This window comes from Coenobita brevimanus, chromosome 65 (genome assembly GCF_032717465.1).
Source record: "Coenobita brevimanus isolate Jiangsu-jjx chromosome 65, ASM3271746v2, whole genome shotgun sequence".
Taxonomy (NCBI): domain Eukaryota; kingdom Metazoa; phylum Arthropoda; class Malacostraca; order Decapoda; family Coenobitidae; genus Coenobita; species Coenobita brevimanus.
Genome location: NC_137018.1, coordinates 28,934,690 through 28,957,005, shown reverse-complemented (window position 1 = coordinate 28,957,005; position 22,316 = coordinate 28,934,690). Strand labels below are relative to the sequence as shown.

Genomic DNA, 22,316 nt, shown 5'->3' with positions numbered 1-22,316 from the left:
TATACATTTTGAGGGTTTAAATACACGTTATCAAACATCAGACATAACTATATGTCTGCATGCTACATAAGAACGCCACGGTAAACCAAAGACAAGGCACAAGGACGCGAACACAATCAAAACATCCCGCCGCCATCTTTCCTCCCTCGTCCGAAAGCCTCCGCCAACATCCATGACCATGCACTTCCCATGCGGCGGCCAGCTATGTGCCTGACGTGGCCTGGCCTCTGTCTGCCTCGTGTTCCGCCCAATTAGCTTTGACTGGATAATGAGCGCCAGAGAGAGCAGTGATAATGTATGTGTCGCATTGGTTGTGTCGCGCTTTCTTTACGTTTGAAAGAAGCAGCCTCTGTTACGGGAACTTTATAATATATATATATATATATATATATATATATATACAGTATATATTTATATATATATATATATATATATATATATATATACAGTATATATATACAGTATATATATATATATATATATATATATATATATATATATATATATATATATATTCCAAAACGTGAACACTACTATATCTTTAATAATGTGCAAGTATGTGAATATTATACATAGTTATATTTTCATTAATCTCAAGTCTGATATGACTAAATGTAAGTAATCAGCATTAATTACTGTATCAAATATCATCCTACTTTTATCATAATTTTTGGCAAAATGTACAGTCCACAATTTATTCCGAAATACTTAAGGCCCAGTCATCACCTGTAAATATTTACCCACCAACCGTCAATTCAGCAACCGTCACAAACTTCAAACGATATAATCATATTTGACCTAAGTTCAAAAAGTTATACACAACATTTGGCTAGGATACTATATATCATCCTTAATAGAAGTCGGCAATTTATTTATTTTACCTACCAAATGTCAACTCAGCAACCGTCACTTACATTTCAAACTATATCCTCATCCGTAGACCAGAGATTAAGAGCCGTATTCTACTCTGGATGCATCACTGTTGAGGAAGCAGTACGAGGCATTGGGCCATAAAATGTTACTGATGTGCAAGTAGTCAGGTATGGCCAGTGTGTGTGTGTGTGTGTGTGAGAGAGAGAAAGGGGAGGCTACCGGTTACCAATCTAATTCGCTGTTCCTTCTATTTAGTGATACAGTGATACTATACTTTTGTCATTTATACTACCTTAATATCGCGAAAACTTTGTATTTTTTTCTACTGATATTCCGGCGTCCAATGCATCTAGCGATGCTGTAGCGTCTTAGATAACAGCGACAACTGCGGCTGGCTTGGCAACAATGGCTGGTCGGTCACTCTGGCCCATATTCTCATTGGTTTAGCACACTTCGTAATATTTCACCCTTTACAATTTATCCTGCATATTGCACCTTAACATTCTCCTGTATGTTACATCTGTCTTTTTGGTATGGACAGTCTGCATCAGAAGCAAAAAATAAGACTGAAAGGTACTACAACAAGCAAAATACATCTCCGAGGGACGGGTATTACGAAACGTGCTACGCCATCGAGAATACTGGTGTCTTCCCCCCCCCCCAGTGAACTGAATTCTCGCTAGCACAAGATGACAGGCAACTTCGAAGCATCTCTTCCTTAGCGATTTAATTTGTTTATTACACATTAATACTGTACCGTACGTTATCTATACTTCTTAATATAAATGTTTTCCATCAATTACATTCGAGAGAGCAGTTAACTCTTGCAACCTCTAAACGATACTATTGAACTTGAGCAAGACTCATGCTGCGAGGGTGAAAGAGGACAATATCTAACCCAGCCAGTTCAGAATGTCTACCCTAAGCTACCAATGGAGGTAGCAAGAATGAAATATAACGGACGTCCTGCTCAAAGGGTTAATATTGACAGTTCGATCAATTCCGTTGTTGTTGCAGCCCCAGGCTCCTCCGAATGTGAACCCAAAGCCTGCAGCAACCCGGCATTTTTTTTTTTTTTCCCCGCTGGTTATGTTAATGGACTGTCTGCTGTAATTGTGTAGTGCATATTGTGTTGTTTTAGGGATTGCACTGCAGTGGGTTGTTCGTTAGTTGTGTAGTTGTGTATTATAGGCAAAATGCAGTAAATTGCTGAGGAAATGTTATTAAGGAGATCTTGTCTACTGATGAGAATACATGGGTGTGTTGGCACCTGTGGCAGTTTGGTCCTTCTGTCTCGGCCGCCACTGAGGTGAGGCGGTGCGCGACGTGACGAGAGGTTTCGCATCGCTGCAATTTCAAGTACAATGAACGTAGCCTAGGTAAACAAGGGCCTTTAGCTTTACTCACTGAGGCCTGGCAAACGCCACAGACGACGACTTCTAAGGGCTTAATTTAACACAGTACTCTGCAACATTACATCAAGATTAATACTTGTCAAGCGTATCACCTTACCATCTTAAGCCTTTCGGCAAGAATACGACGCAATCCCTTCCGTATGAGATCTTCCCAATGCTAAGCAAAACCGTCTGATGATAGCACGAATAAAAATAAGTGCAACTTCTCCCTACTGATGGAGTTAACCCTTTAGGAGGTAGGTACCGCACCCCAAGTTTTATCTGACTACAGGCCGCCAGACTACGCAGCTACAGAATCCACTTCAATATATATATATATATATATATATATATATATATATATATATATATATATATATATATATTCATATTTGTAACAGAATACTTTATTCACCTGAAGGAGTCCCATGGCATACCAGGAGTTTAATCCTACACCCTACACTGACTTCCTAACCACTGACTAGGCACTGAGTCATCTCGTGCCCAAAGAAGGCTCCCTAATTAGTCTACCTTACCAATTTATTTCCCCATGTCACGTTAGTATTGTACTGCATGTCACTTATGGAAACTATGTCAATATTACTGCATGTCACTTACGGAAACTATGTCAATATAAGCAGCTACAATTAACAGTGATTACAATACAGTATCAAGGTGTAAAATCAAAAGAAAATCGCTGAGGAAGGTGAGTTACGCAGCCTCCTATCCCCAAACAGATACGGGTTGTTAAGGTTTGTTTTAAAGTGGATACAAGGACTCACATTTAACTAGGTAAAATCGTCTGACGTTTGTGGCAACAGAATACCTGCGCTGTCCACAGCACAAAAGAATTAATGGTATCAGAATTAACGCTTAGCCCTATGACTCACCCGAACAAATAAAATCGTCTGCCCTGAGCTGTAATAGTAAACTCGAATTGTTCATACCATAAAAGGTTCAAGAATCTAGCAATCGTCATAATATTTTAACCCCTTCGGCCTGAGGGCGTACGTCACTTGTTTCATTCTCGTAATCTCCTGACGCGTTCGTACAGTTTAAGTGAGAATTTCGTCACAATATTGGTTAGATACAGCCTGCAGTAACACTCTCAATACCACCTTACGACATCATTCCCAAGCTGAACAAATTTGTCTGTGGGTATCAAGAATGAAATAAAGGTTATCGGGCTACGAGGTTACCGGTAATGGCTGACTGGTGCTTAGTGTTGAGAAAACCTCTCCACCAGTAAAAAATATCCTTTCAGAACGAAGACGCCCTTGCCATTTTAATCTTGTTGCAACACCTAAAGATAGGAGTCGGGAACAGCCTCTAAGATCTACGGTACGAGAGGGCTTTCCTAAGGTGAATTCACTATTATAATTCCCTAACCTGGTCTACCAACGCAATTACAAAAAAATAAAAATAAATAAATAAAACCGTATTGAAGGGTTTAACACGATAGAAACAGTCTCCGGTACAAGTATGGGGGAATACGGTTATAAATATCGCGCTCTCCACACAAATGGTACTCGACGCTGGGAGAAAGTGGCAATTCAGTTCTATACGTTGCATGGGAACTTTAGAAAGCTATTTTCGGTAACATACTGCTGATATAATGGCAAAAGTGAACATAACATTAACGACAAAACTACCTAACTATACGGTAGCACACGTAATACTGGAGAGAGAGAGAGAGAGAGAGAGAAAGAGGGGGGGGGGCTCACCTGAACCAGCCATCAAGACATCAACCACGATACATAACCATAGCCATTACGTGCTCAAAACCAGCAACATGACCTGTCTCGGCACTATATCCTTCCTCACACCACACAATTTTATTCAGATTTGGCGAGTTTTCGAACTGAAGGAGTTACATATAATCTTTACCTACCTCGTTACTACTATGGGTCTGTCCTGAACTGAATAAAATCGTCTGCTGGTAAAAATGAAACGCACAAATACGTCGTCGGACTGAAGGTAATACAAGGAACACCTACTCAGTTATTAAAGTTTTATTTTTCATATTACGCGTTAATATTCTCCTGCATGTTATTTTGCCTATATCGTTTTAACACTATCAATAAAATATAGGAGACTGATGTGTAATGTGCAGAATAAACAGCTTCCGAAGACGTGTTACGAGTTCTCCGAAGGCAATTACATATAAGGTTCTAAGTGGCCACACATGAAGCACAGGTTATGGCAGGTGATGTCAGCGTTTCCAAGTACTTAGCCAGAATGACACTACTGGGAAGGCTTTAACTAGGGCAATACGCGAGAACTGACAAGAGATCAAGATGGGTGGATGAGTATGGAGAAGCGTATCGCAAGGTTTTGGCACCCCTAACCCTACTAACCTAACCTGCAGACACTATTATTCCACAACCTATACTAACTACCTCCTAACACAACTCCCTACTCTAGCCTCCAAATGTAATTCTCCATAATCTAACATTACTACCCTACGTAACTCAACCTAACCTATGGCTATCCCGACCCCACATCTCACTCCTGGAAAACCTAACTCTACCACAGCTCCCTAACTTAACACCGACATAGATCCCTTGCCTACCTTCCTAACACTGTAACTGCTGGTGCTAGTTTCAGATCCATCACTTAACCATCTAACACTACAAATACTCTAACCTGGTGCTACTAGTCTCCTAACCTATGTTTAAATCATGCCAACTACCTAAACTTTACTTCTCTATGCTCCCCTAAACATAACAACTAACTTTCACACAGCTCAGCATAACCACCTAGCACTAACAGATTCCTAACATAACCTTACTCTACTGTAACTCCCTGGTCTAACCCCTGTAAACCCCAGTTCTCTACATCAAACCCAAGACCCCTAACCTGTCCTAAGCCAACACTACTACAGCTTCCAAAACTAACCCTCTAACCCCACCTCTGCATCAAACACCCAGCAGTTCCCGCCACACACACACACACACACACACACACCAGACCTGCCAACCCGTTTACTACTTTACTCCACGTCTGCCAACCTTACCCCGCACCAACATTATTATCAGCCATTAATATTTTATTCCAATGTTACAAATGAGGCCTTTTAACCCGGTCAGTTCGACGATGCCTTCTTTACTCCTCCAGAATGATGAGGTCACTCAAACCTAACTCTCACTAAACTAACCTACCACCCTGACCCAACCTAACTCAACCACCACTTACCGTATCAATGTCACCTAATATTTTGCCTCTTGCTATGGTTCATTCACATTTACTTTTTATTTTCGTCCTTCTGAAGGTTATTTCCCGTAAATCAAAGGCAGACTAAGGCAAAATTACGGCTCTATATTCAATCCATAGCACTTTTCATGACTGCCACCCTATTCTTACGTTAATTTCCTGCTTTATCTCAGTGTTCAGTAGGAAGAGATGGCATTTTTCGCCAAGTTAATGTGAACAGGGTATACATTATTTAATCCTTTTCGGTGTTCTAGCCTCCTTTAACTTCTTCAACACGAGTTCCTTCCTGAGTTTAATCCTTTCATCCCTTCCAGCTCACACAAAAATAAAAATAAGTCCTCGGGCTGAAGGGGTTGATATCTGGTAGTCAGAAACACGCTCCATATACCACATCACTATGGCAGCACCTTATGGCCTGAATAAAACTGTCCGGCAGTGAAAAAAAAAAAAAAATGGCCATCGAGCTGAAGATAAAACTAAAAACCAGAATACGCTTATTTACTTAAATACAATTTTCATTTTTAACTGATGATTTTTTTCTCTCTTGGTGAAGATTTAAATTTCTCTCGCCCACATTATTATCCACGTTATCGCCTTTATTTTTCACGCTTCACTTTTCCTGCTCTTATCCCCTCCCACTCACCTTCTTATCTGATATCAATTTGAGTGCTTCCCTTCGTACCTGGCCTGTAATCTCTCCTATTATCATCAGTTTTCTCTGCCGTTTCCCTATCGCACGCTGGTAATCTTTCCCTTCATGTCATTCCTCTCTCTCTTTCATTATCATCAATTTTCCCTGCTGTTTCCCTACAGCAAGCCTATCGTCTTTCTCTTCCTTTCATTTCCCCTCCCTCATCTCTCTCTCTTCCATTATCATCAATTTTCCCTGCCGTTCCCCTATCGCACACCTATCATCCTTCCCTCCATGTCATTTCCTCTCTCTCTCTCTCTCTCTCTCTCTCTCCGCACCACTAATGCCATGATAATTAAAGCAACATAAAGCTCGTTAACTCCGGCAAGCTGGGGGTCAAAATAAATGAGCACTGAAGGGCAACATTTGAGAGGCGACCAATCACAGCCCAGATGATGCAGGGAAGGGCTGTGATTGGCAGACGTGCAGTTTTGATTTGCTAGTAATGTTGATAAGTAATAATTTGAAAGCCCTACTCTTCTGTCTGTTTATGAGGCTTTCTAGCACCTCTAAATGCGACATATTTTGCTTGATAGGTGCTACTAGTCTCTTGTATGCTTTGAAATAGACAGGCGATATTTTTCAAAAGCTTATTTTCGTCAACTTTGGACTTAGATTTTCTAGCACCTCGTTCTTAGTGATTTAGTTTACATACTAGACCTTACTAATTTCTTTTATTTAAGTTTTTTTTCAGTGTCGACATAGATTCCAAAAATAATATACGAGAACTTTAGCAGACCATATATAGCAATACACTATGCTCGTTCTTTGGTGCTACATCTAGAATGATCAGTAGCTATTATTAAGACGTGGAAAACATGTCTTTGAAATGAGAGAGAGAGAGAGAGAGAGAGAGAGAGAGAGAGAGAGAGAGAGAGAATTTGTGGACGAGTGATTACATGGCGGAATGGGATCAATGTGGTTTATTCATTTCATATTCAATCGTCATTGACATTTCCCTCTTGATAGTGGATGATCATCATTCACTATTATTATTATTATTATTATTATTATTATTTTTATTATTATTATTTATAGCTGATACATGACGTCTACCTGGAAGGCCTACACCAGCCCATGGGCCCATTTGTGTAATATCTTGTATTACTTATTAACAAGTTAATTCATTACCTCTCCCTAACTGTCCACTAATAACCTCTTAACTGCTTCTTCAAGCACCATCCAGATGATCATTCTGGTCAGCAGATGCTTCGCTTTGACAGAAGACAAACTTCTAAATATACTGTTTTCCATTCTTTCGTTTGTATGTAGACTGTCCTTGCTGGACAGTAAGTAGAGCATCCCAGACTCTGCGAACTCTTAAAGCTGAACATATTTAAATTGAATAACTGGGGAAATGGCATATTAAATTTTAGTGTTATGACTCTTAGGCCTACTCGGTTATTTGATGACCTTGATGATTATCATACTCTGCCATCTTAAGATATTGTCCTTTCCCTAAAATAATTTGTGTAACAACAAGCCTAACCTTATCTAACTCCTCTCTCTCTCTCTCTCTCTCTCAAGGGTGTCGTCGCGAGCCCTGCCCTCCTCTCTCCCTTATTTGGACGTGCCCTACTGCCGCATGCCCTCCTTCTATCCTCCCTTCCTTCTACTCCTTCACTCCTTTCTATGCCCATTCTACTTATTTCCTCATGTACTCTTCTATCTTTTCTTCTGTTTACTCATTCTTTCTTCATTCCTTCAACTGTTTTCTTTTGTTCACTATGCCTTCGGTCCATATTTCCTTCTACTAACCGTTCATTCCTTTCATTATTACTTAGCTTCTTCCTTTGCTCCTTACTTCTCCTACTTCTATAACCTTTCTTCATTCCCTTGCTCCTTTCTTTACTCCTCACTTATGTCCTTCCTTCTCTTTCTTTCCAGCCTTCATTTTTACTCACACCTCCCTTCTTTCATTCCTTCACTTTCCGTCCTTCACTTCGTTCCTGTTTTTCATTCCTTCATTTTCCTCTTTAATCACGCCCATCCTTCCCTCACCCCTTTCATGCCTTTCCCCTCTTCCTTGATTTTGTTTCTCGGGTTTTTTCTTTTCCTCCTCGCTTCCTTTTTTTATTATTTTACACCATTCCTTCCTTCATTCGTTTCTTTCTTCCTTCACTGCATTAAAAACATCTTTCTCTCCTGTCCTTCGTTCAATCCATTTTATATATTTCCTTCACGTTCTTCCTTCACTTTCCTCTTTCCCTCCTTCCATCAATCCTCCCCCTCCCCCCCCCAAAAAAAAATACTTCACTAATTAGGCTCTACTTCGACGTAAGTCATCCATTTTTAGTCTCTCTCTCTCTCTCTCTCTCTCTCTCTCTCTCTCTCTCATGGCTATCCTAACGCCTGTAATCCGAGGAAGACATTTAAAAATTCAGGTCGGGCCACCTTGTAGGGATCGTAATGTCTGTGTACCCGTATGTAATCGTTAATTGGCTCTCTCTCTCTCTCTCTCTCTCTCTCTCTCTCTCTCTCTCCGCCAGAATCACCGAGAGGGCATAAGTACCCAACATGGCAACCACACACACACACACACACACACACACACACACACACACACACCAATAAGCCGATACCCCTACATTACGTAACCCGGATAAATGCCAGGATGAGGTAGCAGTGAAAAAGGAATGGATGATCGCAAGGTCTGTTTATCTACGTAACTATCTACCTCTGAGTACGAAAATAATACAATGTGTGAATCTAATGGCTACGTGGAAGACATGGGGTAAAGCTAATACGGTCAGAGGGAGGAATGCTAAGGTGCTCTTGTGATTAACTGGAATAAAGGATTGGGATAATGGCTAAAAGGTCAGAGTGGAGAATGTTATGGAAATTGTTAAAGGGCAATAGGTCACAGTTCAATTAATTGTGATTCAAATGACAAGACCAAATGTGGAAGAAATACCGTAGTATAGAGTAAAAACTTATAGGTGTGAGTGGTGAATTTTAGGGCTTCTTCATCTCATTAAGTGGAGAGGGAACTGGGTAAATGCTAATTGGTCTGAGTGGAGAAAGTTATGGAAAGTGTTCGAGTCACCTACTGGCTAATAAATGCTAACTGGTGGGAATGAAGAACATGTGGCTCTAACAGCTAAGTAGACAGAAACCTATTAAAAGCTAACAGGCCCTAGTAAAGACGGTCAGGCTAAGCTATTAAGCCGATAAATTAGAGAGAGAGAGAGAGAGAGAGAAGGGGGGGGGATGAGTGTGGCAACAGGGAAATGGGAAGGAGGTGGTATCGGGTGGATGCTGAAATGAGATAAAAAGCTGATAGGTCGGAGTGGAAAAAACAGCTGGTGTGGTTATTACTGTAGGTGGGAGAATGCAAGATAAAAGATAACAGGTATGAGTGGAGAAGGTAATGGATCGTGGTGTGGATGTGGTGTTTAGGTGGGATGAAGACAAAAGCTAACAGGTCGGAGTGGACAACGTTAAAGACAGTGGGGTGAAGGAATGACAAAGTATATAGCCTGGTTTGACTGGAGGAAAGGAATGTGTGCTTCTAAGGCTATCATCAGTTAGTCTAACCCTTCACTCTGATGACGTCCATCTTATTGTATTTTTTCTACATCCAAACGATTTTATTCGGCTTAGGAGAGGCTCATGGTTGTGAAGGATGTTAGTGAAGGCTAGCTCGTATCTAGCCCCTAAGTTCTACCAGTCTACCTTAACCTGAACACAATTATGAACCGAGGACACCTGTAATCTAGTGCATGTTTTTTTTTTTAATGAATTTGTTTTTCCTTTCTCTGTTCAATGTCAGTAAAAAAAAATCTTGTAGTAAGAAATATAAACGACTTGCTTGGGGTGAAGGGTCTAGCACTGTATTCTCGCTCTGGCCAGATAATTGCATTCAGTTAAGGGAATTCCTGTTCTTTGGAGGTCAGGGAAAAAGGTTACGAAACGGATGAAGGTGATAGCAAAACTAACAATAAAGACAATACTGATGATTCATGCATAACTGTGATAGTATAGTTGATAGGAAAGGTAACACTAACTATATGATGGTCATAGTGAAAATTATAGCAAAGACAATACCGTTGGTTCATGGGGGACGGTGACAGGAAAAACTACAGTAAAAATAATACTGATGGTACATGATTATGGTTATAGTAGCAACGAGGAAATACAATACCGATACAAATGAAAAATGAATGATAGCGATAATGACAGTGATAATAATAGAGACCACCGATGACATCTGGATGATGGTGGTAGTACCGTAGTAATAATGATAATAACAACAGTTTTCCTGGTAACTCATGCAGAAGATGTCACTGGTGAAGATACTGTAGCTTATTGTATAAACTCCAGCCACGTTCCAATACTCCAGTTAACCTCGCTCACATTCCACGCACGGACGAGTTCACCAGGTAGAAACGCTCTCTCTCTCTCTCTCTCTCTCTCTCTCTCTCTCTCTCTCTCTCTCACACATGCATAACCTCATATACTGCTTATCAGTCAAACATCCGGATAAAGAGAATACACACACACACACACACACACACACACACACACACACAGTGAGCATGAAGTAGTGTGGGCTTATGTGAACGTCTGGTATGTGTCTGCATGACCGTCTGCGTGTGTGGACCATAAATGTCTTCGTGTAACCGTACGAGTATGTGGGTGTGTGACCGCTATTAGCGTGTATGTGAGCGGATCGTAAGCATGTGTATGTGTGTGTGTGTGTGTGTGTGTGTGTGTGTGTGTGTGTGTGTGTGTGTGTGTAAAGAGCGTGTATGTGAGCGGATCGTAAGCCTGTGTGTGTGTGTGTGTGTGTGTGTGTGTGTGTGTGTGTGTGTGTGTGTGTGTGTAAAGAGCGTGTATGTGAGCGGATCGTAAGCCCGTGTGTGTGTGTGTGTGTGTGTGTGTGTGTGTGTGTGTGTGTGTGTGTGTGTGTGTGTGTGTGTGTGTGTGTAAGCCAAAATATGGATGTGTAATCAAGTGTGCACAATTGGTGGGATATGCATGAGTGTATCTGGCAACTATACTGCCCTAACGAACGACTCAATACCCGAATAAACATACTATAATTTGCTAAACATTTAATTCTCTAACTCATCCTGGTAAACAAACTACATATTCGATTCATGTTAAAATAATCTAACTCGGTATCCAAATAAATATATCTTATATATACCGGTATTTACACATGTACATTTAACCTAAGTCTGTCCTAATAAGCAGGTCATCTATTTCGTTATTCTAGTTTTCTAACTTAAGTGAAAATAGCTATCGTGCATAAATACGTTATACAATCATATAATCAGATTTTCTAATTCAATTATTTGTATACTGATTATGCAGTGACCTATTCCAACACGAAATACGAATGTAAATGCCGTATATTTCTGTACACACTCAAATCTTATGAAAAATATGAAGAAACCTAACTACCGTATACTTCATTACACATGTAAATTTTATCCTCATTCTAGAGAGGTGATTAGGGCATGTAGAGAGTGATAAACGGACTTTTTCCCAATCATCCTAAAAAGTGGTCCAAGCATATGGAGGGGATCGAGTAAACTGAGAGTCTGTGAGCGAGTGGTGGGAAGAGGTGCGGCACTAATTTGACCAAGACGCAAAGTGAGGAAGTACTGATTATGAGGGAATGCGGTGTGAAGGGGGAAGATGGGTCGTTACCGAGTAGGACAGAACAGTCCTTTAGGCAGAGCCACCACTTACAGGATGCCGTCTCAGGCAAAAGCTGTACAGCCTACACAGATGACGGGGACAGATGGATGGAAATGTAGAGCAGGAGGATGAATGGAGGATGGACAGAGCAGAGGAATGGATGGATAAATGGAGGGAGAATACAGACAGATGGACGAATAAATGAAAAAAGTATATTGATGGATGACAGATAAAACTATACAGTAAAGGATACTTTCATATAAGCAACTTGCACTACCGGTACCACCAAATCCTTATCAGCAACTTATCACATTAAAAGTCTTCAGATAAACCAGCAAGACTCCCACAATATTATCAGATAAGGGTTAACAGATAACAATGTACGCGCTGGCTTACACGGAGGAGATAACTTACAAGACAATAAATTTTAAAATAATCCCTGTGACGTTCCAGCTCTGCAATCCTATTGGTCAGAATTTCCGCCCGCGTCAACTGCCTTCTGACACTTTGATTGGTGCCATATTTCAAAATGTAGGGGAGGGATGTGGTGGGAAGAAATGAGAGAGAGAGAGAGAGAGAGAGAGAGAGAGAATGCAGTGAACAGGAGAAAAAAGTGAGAAAGTGGGACGTACAGGTAGGAAAAAGAGCAATGATGGAATGTGGAAGGAGAGGTGTGCTGGGAGGGGAGGAGCAAGGAGAAAACGGAGGAAAGGTAAGGGAAGGGGGTGATAGAACTGGGTGAAGGGAGGGAAATACAGTAGAGCTTGGAAGAAAAGACTGAATATTAGAGTAGAAAAAACTTGAAATACTCAAAAGAGATGGACATAAGAAATAAGACTGAAAGGGCATATAAAACAGATAAAACGGATACGATAAAACGATGAATGGAGAGAGAGAGAGAGAGAGAGAGAGAGAGAGAGAGGTACCAATCCAGGATAAAACCTACTGCAACAAGAAGTACAATAGGCAAGGGGTGGACAAAGCCAATGAAAACACACTATTGTTACGTAAACCAAGCGACCTTCATACCGGAGTATTCTAGTTCAAGGATTGCAACTTAACCTAAATTTCACTTTCACTAACTTTCCATAACGACTATGTATAACTGCAGACACAAACTCTGATCCACTCCATTACGATAAACAATGAGAACCCTCGTAGTAAAAATATTAAATAACCTCTTCAGTACTTCACTCATTTACTTCATTACATCCAAACGTCGGACAATTCTTGAGGGAGGGAGAAGGCAAGACTGGTAAGAGTATATGAAAGGAAATACGTAAGAGAATTAAAACAATGGAGTGAAGAGCAAATAATGATGAAGCGACGCATACGAAAGAAAATGTGTGAAAGAATGAAGGCATGATGAACAAATAATGAAGAAGGAATGGAAACGATGCAAGTTAAGAATATGTGTAGGAAAAAAAAAGGTGACGAAAAGAACAAAGCACAGGTGAAGAATGGAGTGTAGAAGAATTAAAGAAATGTAAAAGGAACAAAGGCAGAAAGAGGGGCAGTGGGAATGGGTTAAAGGGGGAAAACACACATGGGAGGGAATGCAGAGAGGGGTGAAGGATTTATGGCAGATTAGAATGACTGAAGGAACAGAGGAAGTGGGAAAGGGTGAAGCAAGGAAGATGCAAAGAAGAGGGTAGGGGTTACTGTTTATGACATCTACCAGGTACTTACGTCTTCTGATTTAAAATATGACAATAGAAAGACATCTTCCTGACTTTTTTCGCCAAGCAATATAATAATAAGAATAAGAATAAGAAAAAACTCAATCGTGCTGGCGGTTTTGTGTTAAAATCATCACCCTCCTTTCCCCCCAATCCGCCATCCTTCTTAGCTCTGCACGACCACCGCCGTTACACCCTCATCCGTAATCCCCCATCCACGAACGCACAACCATTCCACACCCTCACGAACGCCTACAAAAGATGACGTCACACTGCCTGAGGGCACATTACGGGATGCATATTTTCAGCCGCCGCAACCGTCACTCAATCAGGGGATTGCGAGGCTCAAAGAAAATAATAATAAATAAATAAATAAATAAATAAACCTATGGCTCGATAACCTTATTTTATTTATTCTGGCTAACTTACCTAGTCTTCGTATTCGGTCTAGGAATCAAACTCGAGACCTTTCTGTTGCGGGTCGTGTGTTTCCGATTATACCAGTGCCTTGCTGATGAAAGATTAGATCCACAGCTTAAATGGGTTATGTTGGGGGTCGTATTTTATGGCTATGGAGATTTTTTTTGGCAAGTTATTCTGCAAAACTCAATATCTGTAAGCTCTTCATGCAAGTAGGCCTAATGTTATATTTTTATAATCCAGTATACGAGCATACAGTACATACATACATATCTATATACACAAAAATGTTAATATGCTAACCACATGACTGTGCATGAGGTGCTACGAAGTCTCCCATGCCATCTACTATACGACCCTGGATCCCACACACCCCTATTATTAGAGGGAAATGGGATAATGCATTGGTATCATCAGTCTATATGGGCACCAGTGCAGGACCGGACCCTCCACGAAAAGGAAGTGTGATAACCTCAAATTACCCTTCCTCATGCTAACCAAGCACGAAACAGAAGGGTGCCAAGTGAATACTGAAGTTTTGCGACGATTCAGACATATAAAGTAGAGTATTCGTGATTCATGAAAACAAAATTCATTATACTTTATCGCTGTGTAATAAAATATACTCGTGGATACACACCAGCAAGAGTTATAGATAGATAGATAGATAGATAGATAGATAGACAGACAGATATATATATATATATATAAAACAGGCAAATTATATTCATTCATTCATACCTGTAAAAATAAGTTAATCACCAACAGCAGAAAAGCATCCCGCTTATACAACGGTGCTAGACACGAGGCAATCAAGCGGAAGCTCCGATATAAGTAAGCGAGGCTGCCCGGTTATGCAAACACCATTCATCTCCTTCCTTCTTTATCCCCCGAAAGGAGGATGGTGAACAGCTAACGAGGAACTTCAGCCTGCAGTACACCGAGTTCACGTCCAAGCCTGTGACCACAATAACATCCATCCATCCATCATCCAATCCTACTTTGCCCCATGAGGTGCGTAGGAGCCCGGGGATAGGCAAGTTGGTCCTGATATTTAAGATGAGAGTGACCAGCCTCACTCATCCCTAAGTGGCATTATGTGAGCAATAAACCCCAACCACCCCTTGGATGTAAATCTTCACCGACTCAATCCGATTGGAGCGCCATAATTACCCACTAAACCACCAGGTGCCAAAATTTGGTTATATGGTTACCACCCAACGTAGTAAATGGTTTCCTGGTGTACAGGAAACTATTTGGCTTGTCACTCAATGTAGAGTCACCCAAAGGCAGAAGGAATAGGAAAGAATGAAGGAAGGACAGAAGAGGGAGTCTAAAGTTACCCATAGGCAGGACGTGAAAAGAAGGAAAGACAGAAGAGAATGGAAGGAAAGAAAGATGGAGAGAGGAAAGGGCAGACACCCGAAAGCTGCCCTACATCGAGTGAATGGATGGTGAGCGCCCCCATCTACCACAAACATGTCAACTGAGAGGACGATATATGTAAATTCGTCGCCCGCCATACACTGCCACTCTAACCACAGTCCATTAACACCTCATTTAATCTCATAATGGCATCTCCCTGCGGTCCAGGTCTTAATGAGTCTACTACCACTACCTGTCACATAACCCCCTCCTGCGTGGTGACGTGTACTTTATTCTCGCTACGGCCACACGATTCAGCTTAGACCCCTCGTAGCAAAATGGTTAAAAAAAAAAAAAAAAAAAAAGCTCCACTGACACCTTTACCATGATTTATGTGCTTCCGCCAGACGATTTTTTTTAATATCTACTACCAAAGTAAAGCATAGCATTTCTACAACGCCCTTAAACACGATGAGGATTATTATATTCTTCCTCCGACCAGACGATTTTAATAAGCTCTGAACATCCCTCGTAATTATGGGATAGAAGTAACCTGTCTCCAGCACAATGACGATTTGTTTCATTATAGCTACCGTCTGACCAGTCTATATCAGATCTCTCGTGTTGATATGCAAATTCCATTGACCCCTTATGCACGATGACTACACGTTATTTGGTTCTTGCTTTGGTCAGACGCCTTTCCTCAATACACTTATATACCTTCCCCTTTTCATTTGACTCTCTCTCAGTGAAGGTGCTCGAATGCTGTATGTCGGCTGGTGGGGGAGATGGAGTGACTTGATAGAACTGTACCGTTGAGCGCTCGGCCTAAACTTTTTTTTTTTTTTTCTTTTAATAGGTAGTTAATGGAATCTCACGGTGGGTTTCGCCCCTCACCACACTGGGACGCCTCACCGTTTTCTCCGAGTTCAGTCACCACGAGAAGCCCCTCTCAAGAAGAAGCATCGGCAATGACTTGGTGTTTGGTTTTATTAAGGTTCAGACTCTCGACTTCCATTCACTGCGCCGGCTTACCACATATCATCCTACGACAGAGGACCCATGCCCTCAGTTCTAATCAGACCCACTCTCTTAAGTTATCTTCATGCTGCTTGATACGTGATAAGGAAAAGCTCTCAAGCAACGAAGATTAAAAAGTGATAAAAAGAAAACTTATGTTGCAGGTCGCTATAACGGGGTGCCGGGTAACGGGTGGCCCCCTCCCCTTCCTACCAACCCCTTTCACAAGTTCGTGTAAAACTGTAACAATTATCCCCGTCTTCAAGCCTTGTCAACTTGGCTGGATATGTCACCGGTATCGAAGGTCGTGGTGTTTTTCGACTCAGCACCTTGGAAACTGCGGGAAAGAGGTGGAACATTAGCGGTAAAGGAGGTTGCATTTGTCCATGTGTTAGGCGGAGACAACACTACCCCGCGGCGGACGAGCTTTCCCACCTCCGATTCCCCGCCTGCTGACTTCAAACTCACGTATCAACCACTCGGTGCTTATCTACGGTTGTTATACTATCCCTTCTCTCCTGAGAACGAATATTTACCTTTACCAGGGAAAACAGGAAAGGTGGATGTTAGTTAGCGTGCCTCACAAGGTGGAACTACGCGAGGGAATGTACTAGAAAATTGTAGGTATCAATCTAACCATGAGACGAGTCCTCACTTTGTTGGATCTCCCGGCTCGGCTCCACTCGCCTGTGCTCCCACCCTCGCCACACCCCCTCTCCTACTCCCTCTTCCCCAGTTCCGAAGGTTTCTATCGTACCACAGAATCGGAGAAAAAAATAAAAAATGGTGTAAGGTGAGAGGGCAAGGGCGTAGTCAATAATTAAGTACGATGGTGAGCGCAGAAACCCAGACATCTGACCGAGTAAAATTATGACTCAGATCTATTCAAGGCAGCCAGTATGCCCATCACCACCACCTTCTGATGATTATTTGGGTCGGTTTTTTACTTTAGTTATACTTCATGATATTCACTGCTACCCAAAACCGAGAGAGATATACTTTCTGTTCCCGGTTTTTGAAACGTATGCCAACGTTCACCTAACAGACTAATTAAATTCAGCCCAGGAAAGCCTTGCGTACTGAAAGGGTTAAAAAATATCAACTGACCCTTTTAACAATTAATACTGTCAGTATCTCTATTCTCGCTACTTTCGACCGATTTTTAGCTAATGGGTGCCCGCTCATAGTGAAGGGATTAAACAAATAGTATCAGGTAAAAATCAAGTCCTTTTGACAACTGTCTCCGGACCATAAACAAGGTAACTAATCAAAACCAGAGAGCACATTTTTTCCTACAATCCACAACACTCATCATACCGTACATGCTGATTTTCCCTTCCATCTCTACATTTCGTTATGTCTAACCTAATATATTTAACTTCTCAGGTTTCCTCTGTAACAGCTTATTCCTTTGCAAGATCACGGTACGTTTTTCTTTAAAAAGTAAATCACAAAGTAGCCAATTACAATTGAAGATAATTTTTGCAAACACCTTAATCCTCTGACTGTCAGGATTGCTTACTTCAGCTGAACAATCGTCTGACGTTAGGCCGTATTTTACATGGATTTGGAATTTCCTAACATCCTTTCCTTAACTTGTTCTGCTCAATATCCCTCGTCTCTAATTTGTTATTGGTACAAACTATGTCGATATTACAATGAAATATAATACACATCGGAATATTAGGCTGTAATATGCACAAATAAATCAATGGAGAACAGGTGCTGCGGTCTCTTATGCCACTTAAAATACAACTAACAGCCTTAACAAACTACCTTGATACGAGGACAGCAGTGAAAGGGATAAACACACACCGCCATCACAGCACCAGGAGAGAGAACCGTGTCATTAACAGTGCGAAAGTCTAATTACAACGAGCACCGAAAGCTGACAAGAAGACATGCATACCAGACAGAAGCCAAACGTGTCAGACAGTTCACCCCAACACGCACCAAGCACTACAAACAGACTTGCGTTACGGTTGACCTATTTAACACTGTGATGGGACAAAGTAAAGTTAGCTTCACTTTTTCTGTGCATGACAAGTACAAAAAAGTATCGAACTTAGTATTAAAAGCGTGCAGTATATATATATATATATATATATATATATATATATATATATATATATATATATATATATATGGATTAAATTCAAGAGAGATTGGCCTATTCAAGGTTCTCATTTAACCTTATCACACACACACACACACACACACACACACACGCTTCCCATTTAAGCTTGTCTTACACACACACACACACACAACGAAACCATGTGGCTTATAGGCAACACGAACGACCTAACGTTAGAAGAGTGCTTGAATGGGTTATAAAATGACGAACCAATCAAATCTCCTCGCACTTGCACTTCCACCAGTAGGTTTGCCCAGCTGTTTGAACACTTGTGTAGCTGCCCTCACACGTACCACCCTCTCACTCCCTAATGCTGTCTGGACCCATGTAATGAAAACTAGAGGCAAAATACAGGAGAATAATGGTACAATGGCTTCTTTTAACTACTATACAGTTATCTGATGACAAAATATGGCGTCTTAACACGCTATGGTGTCAGTAATGAAAACCACGAGCCGACTACGAGATACTAGTCTTGAACCTTACGTGAAGACAGACCAACATTCCCCATTAAGGTCTGGTCTTTGTAATGAAAACTACAAATTAAATACCGGAGAATAATTATTCAGAGGTTTCTTATTGCTCTGGTCTCTAGTGAACGTACAGGTAATGCAGTATACTCGCATAACAAGAATAGTGATGCCTATGGTGTTTCGCGTTAGTACTGATATCCACACCTGTATATTGATCCTTACATGGCCCTCATGAACAACTTCCCACCCTCACAAACCACAACACAATAATACTGATTCAAGTAGTGAAGTTACAAGATACCGACAGAGAATGAAAGTGACAAAAAACATGCCGATTAAACGGTTACTATAACGGAACTGCAGAAGTATATTACAATGAAATGAGGCTGGATGAATTAATGATTTTATGACATGACATCGCTAAAAGATCAAGTACTTATCACAACAACTTATATAAATTGTCCACTAATTCCTTTCATCTAGTTCTTGCTATCTCAAGACGATTTTACTGTTACAGAAGTGCTGTTGTAAAGGGGTTAGAATAGTGTTCACAACCAGTTGTCTCATTCCATGCTACATGAAATAGTTTGTACGTACAGTACTTAGAATAAAATAAAGAAGACATGGGAGTGAAGCAGTTGAAAACAAATACTTCTAAAACAGTCACCTTTTTTATGTAGGAGCCGCGCAAGACGACACCCTTGAAGTATGTGCCAAAAACCAGACTTCCACACCGGGTGAAAGTTATACAGAAAAATGAGAACACCGGATATAATTGGCAGGGTAGATTACAGGGTAGGACAGAATGTCATAACAACTGCACGAAGGCCACTGCTCACTACAGCGGGTTGACTATTTTCTAGCCTGACGAAGTACCCTAACCTAGTTGAGGTCAAGTGAATGGTCAGGTGTCGTCAGACTGGTAGGGTGATCTGATTAGTAACCAAGGAGACTCATTCCTATCTCATGCTCACTGAAATTTATGCTGCCAAGATTTAGTATTCAAGATGTGGGAGTGACCATACTCCGCCGTGCAAAAGCAAAAGGCGACTGTAGAAATAACCCGTATCCTCGTTGGCTAAGGAGGCTCCCGAGCACCATAACCCTTCACCACGACTACGTCCTTTTATTGTTTATTCTTGCCGCTACCTGATAATTTTATTCAACTTTGAGGTGATGCCTAGCAGTGAGGGGGTTAATGAATGCTACATTTTACCTATTAAGCTCGAAAGGTCACCCATAAGATGGATGTAACTATCTGGCAGCGGTAAAATACAAAAGGCGTCACCATACTGCAGGTGTAAAAAGGATGACACAAAGATCTACTGAGAGCCCCCTAAACCCACACCTCCTGAACGTCACCACACCCCCTGATACTGTCACCAAGAACACTGCAACGTTTCAGTGACGATGCATTTTTCTCTTCTTTTAAAGAAGGCTTCACTGCCACGGTTTACACTACGCGATTTTGCTTAGATGAAGATCCCAACACAGATAAAGAGTTCACAGTTACCTCTGCAACTTTCATTGTTAACAATTGAACTTAAAAGTTTGTATTTTCGATAATGCACGGCGATATTACGATATTCAGCTTACAAAGTTCTAACGTCAGGTAACCGGATTAAAATTTTGTGGTACCAAAATACTTATTAACACTTACAAAATACTTCTGATCTAAATGACATAATGTAACGGTAGCTAATTTAATATGGTTTTGCGACAAGAATGAGTCTGGCCAAAGGCAGAACAAATAAACGCGAGCAGTAGGAAGAACGATATCTCACGTAGTGAAAGTGTTAACATTTTTCATCAGAATTTCCACATTTCACGAGAACTGAGTGTATCCGTTCTGTAGCAACAAACAACAAAAGTCTGGCAGCGTCCCAAAAACCAGTCCAACCGCCGCCAGCGATTCGGATGCGGGCGACCGCTCATTAGGCGAGACGTACCTCCACCCGAAACACCACACTGCCACACCACCACCACAACACTTCACTTTTTATCACACTGATGCAAGCTACATCCAGACTGAAATGATAAGCATAAATTCCATACAAATGAATGTTATGGTGTAAGCAGCTATGCGAAATAAAAAGCTAAGGCGCTATGAAGCCTCCCAGATCACCTAGAATACAGCATCTGGTTCCCCATTATAGTAGTTTTGTTTTCACCTGACAGGTCACTCCCAGAACTTTGACTACTGGGTCGTGGTTGCATGAAATTCATTTCTGAGGTAGGAGTGTGTCTCCTTGGTTCCTACGTCATATCAACCCTCCAGCTGACTACACTTGGCTTTCAATTGAGCTGAAAGGGATTAGGAACTTTGTCAGGTCTGAACAGACGGTAACAGCGCACATAATGTCGTATTTGTCATTTTGAGCAGGTGGACTAATGTCTGTTGATGCCCTATGGAGAGGTGTCATGGCGGAGGTTGGAGGGCGTGACACGTGGCCTGACGCTCAAGTTACTACTCCAACCTCAACCTCCCACTCCACTTGCACTTACCTATATTGATGATTCTGATGTTCTCGTCGATCTCGAGGAACTTGAGCGCCACGGACACATTTTCTAGCTTCTGGCTCTTGAAGTTGGGTCGCTTGTTGTGCTTGGGGAGCTGCTTGCCGGAGAGCACCTCGATCAGCGCGATGAGCCTTAATCCGTCGCTGAGGTCGGTCTCCAGGTTGCCGATGTGCTTGGACACCGACTTGAGGTGCTCATTGGCCCAGCGGGTGAACGTATTCTGCTGAATACGCTTCCACTGAGCGTCCTCGGCCAGCTCTCGCTCCGTGGCCGACATCTCGTCCTCCTCCTGGCCCGCCTGGCAGTACTCTGGCTCACCTGGCCCGTACATCCTGGACCACCTGATCCTGCTGCTGCTGCTGCTGCTGCGGTCACCCGGGGGTGGAGCCTCGCAGGGGCGGGGCTTCACTCTATCACCAACACCCGCACAAACACACACACGCCACTCACTCTCACGCGCCAAATTCGAATGTTATGTAGTGTGTGTATGTGAGAGGGGGAGCGGGTTGGGTGTTATTGTTGTTGTGGAATGTGGGCTGTGGTGTGTCACAGCACTATCACGGGGTAATCCCGGCCTGGTAGAGGATGTCACTATCTGTTTCCTGCACACCTGTGTTGCTCTTCACCCTTAACGATGCTTTGTAGTTTGTGTTATGACCATATCACTGTGGCGGCACAGTATCCACGCCGCTAGCGGGTCTCAACTAAACTGAGGTGTGCGGGCGCGGCGCCAGGGGTCCAGGGCCAGATCACCAAAATAGCCCCAGGGTTGTGCAGGGAGGCAGGGCAGGGTGGCAGGGAGGCGGCCCAGGCTGGCGACTCTCACCCCGCAAGAATAGGTCCTTGTGTCTCTTGTCCCTCACTGACCCTCCCTCACACTCG

General features: G+C 41.9%; 1 protein-coding gene across 1 annotated transcript in view; it reads right to left on the bottom strand.

Annotated features, from left to right (window-relative positions):
• The window catches only part of LOC145404957 (filamin-A-like), a 201,491-nt gene extending 179,726 nt beyond the window's left edge, over positions 1-21,765 (bottom strand). The window contains exon 1 of the mRNA XM_080276463.1: positions 21,420-21,765. Within this exon, the coding sequence (XP_080132589.1) occupies positions 21,420-21,765 (346 nt within the window). The remainder of the gene's footprint in view (positions 1-21,419) is intronic.
• Positions 21,766-22,316: the final 551 nt, after the last annotated feature.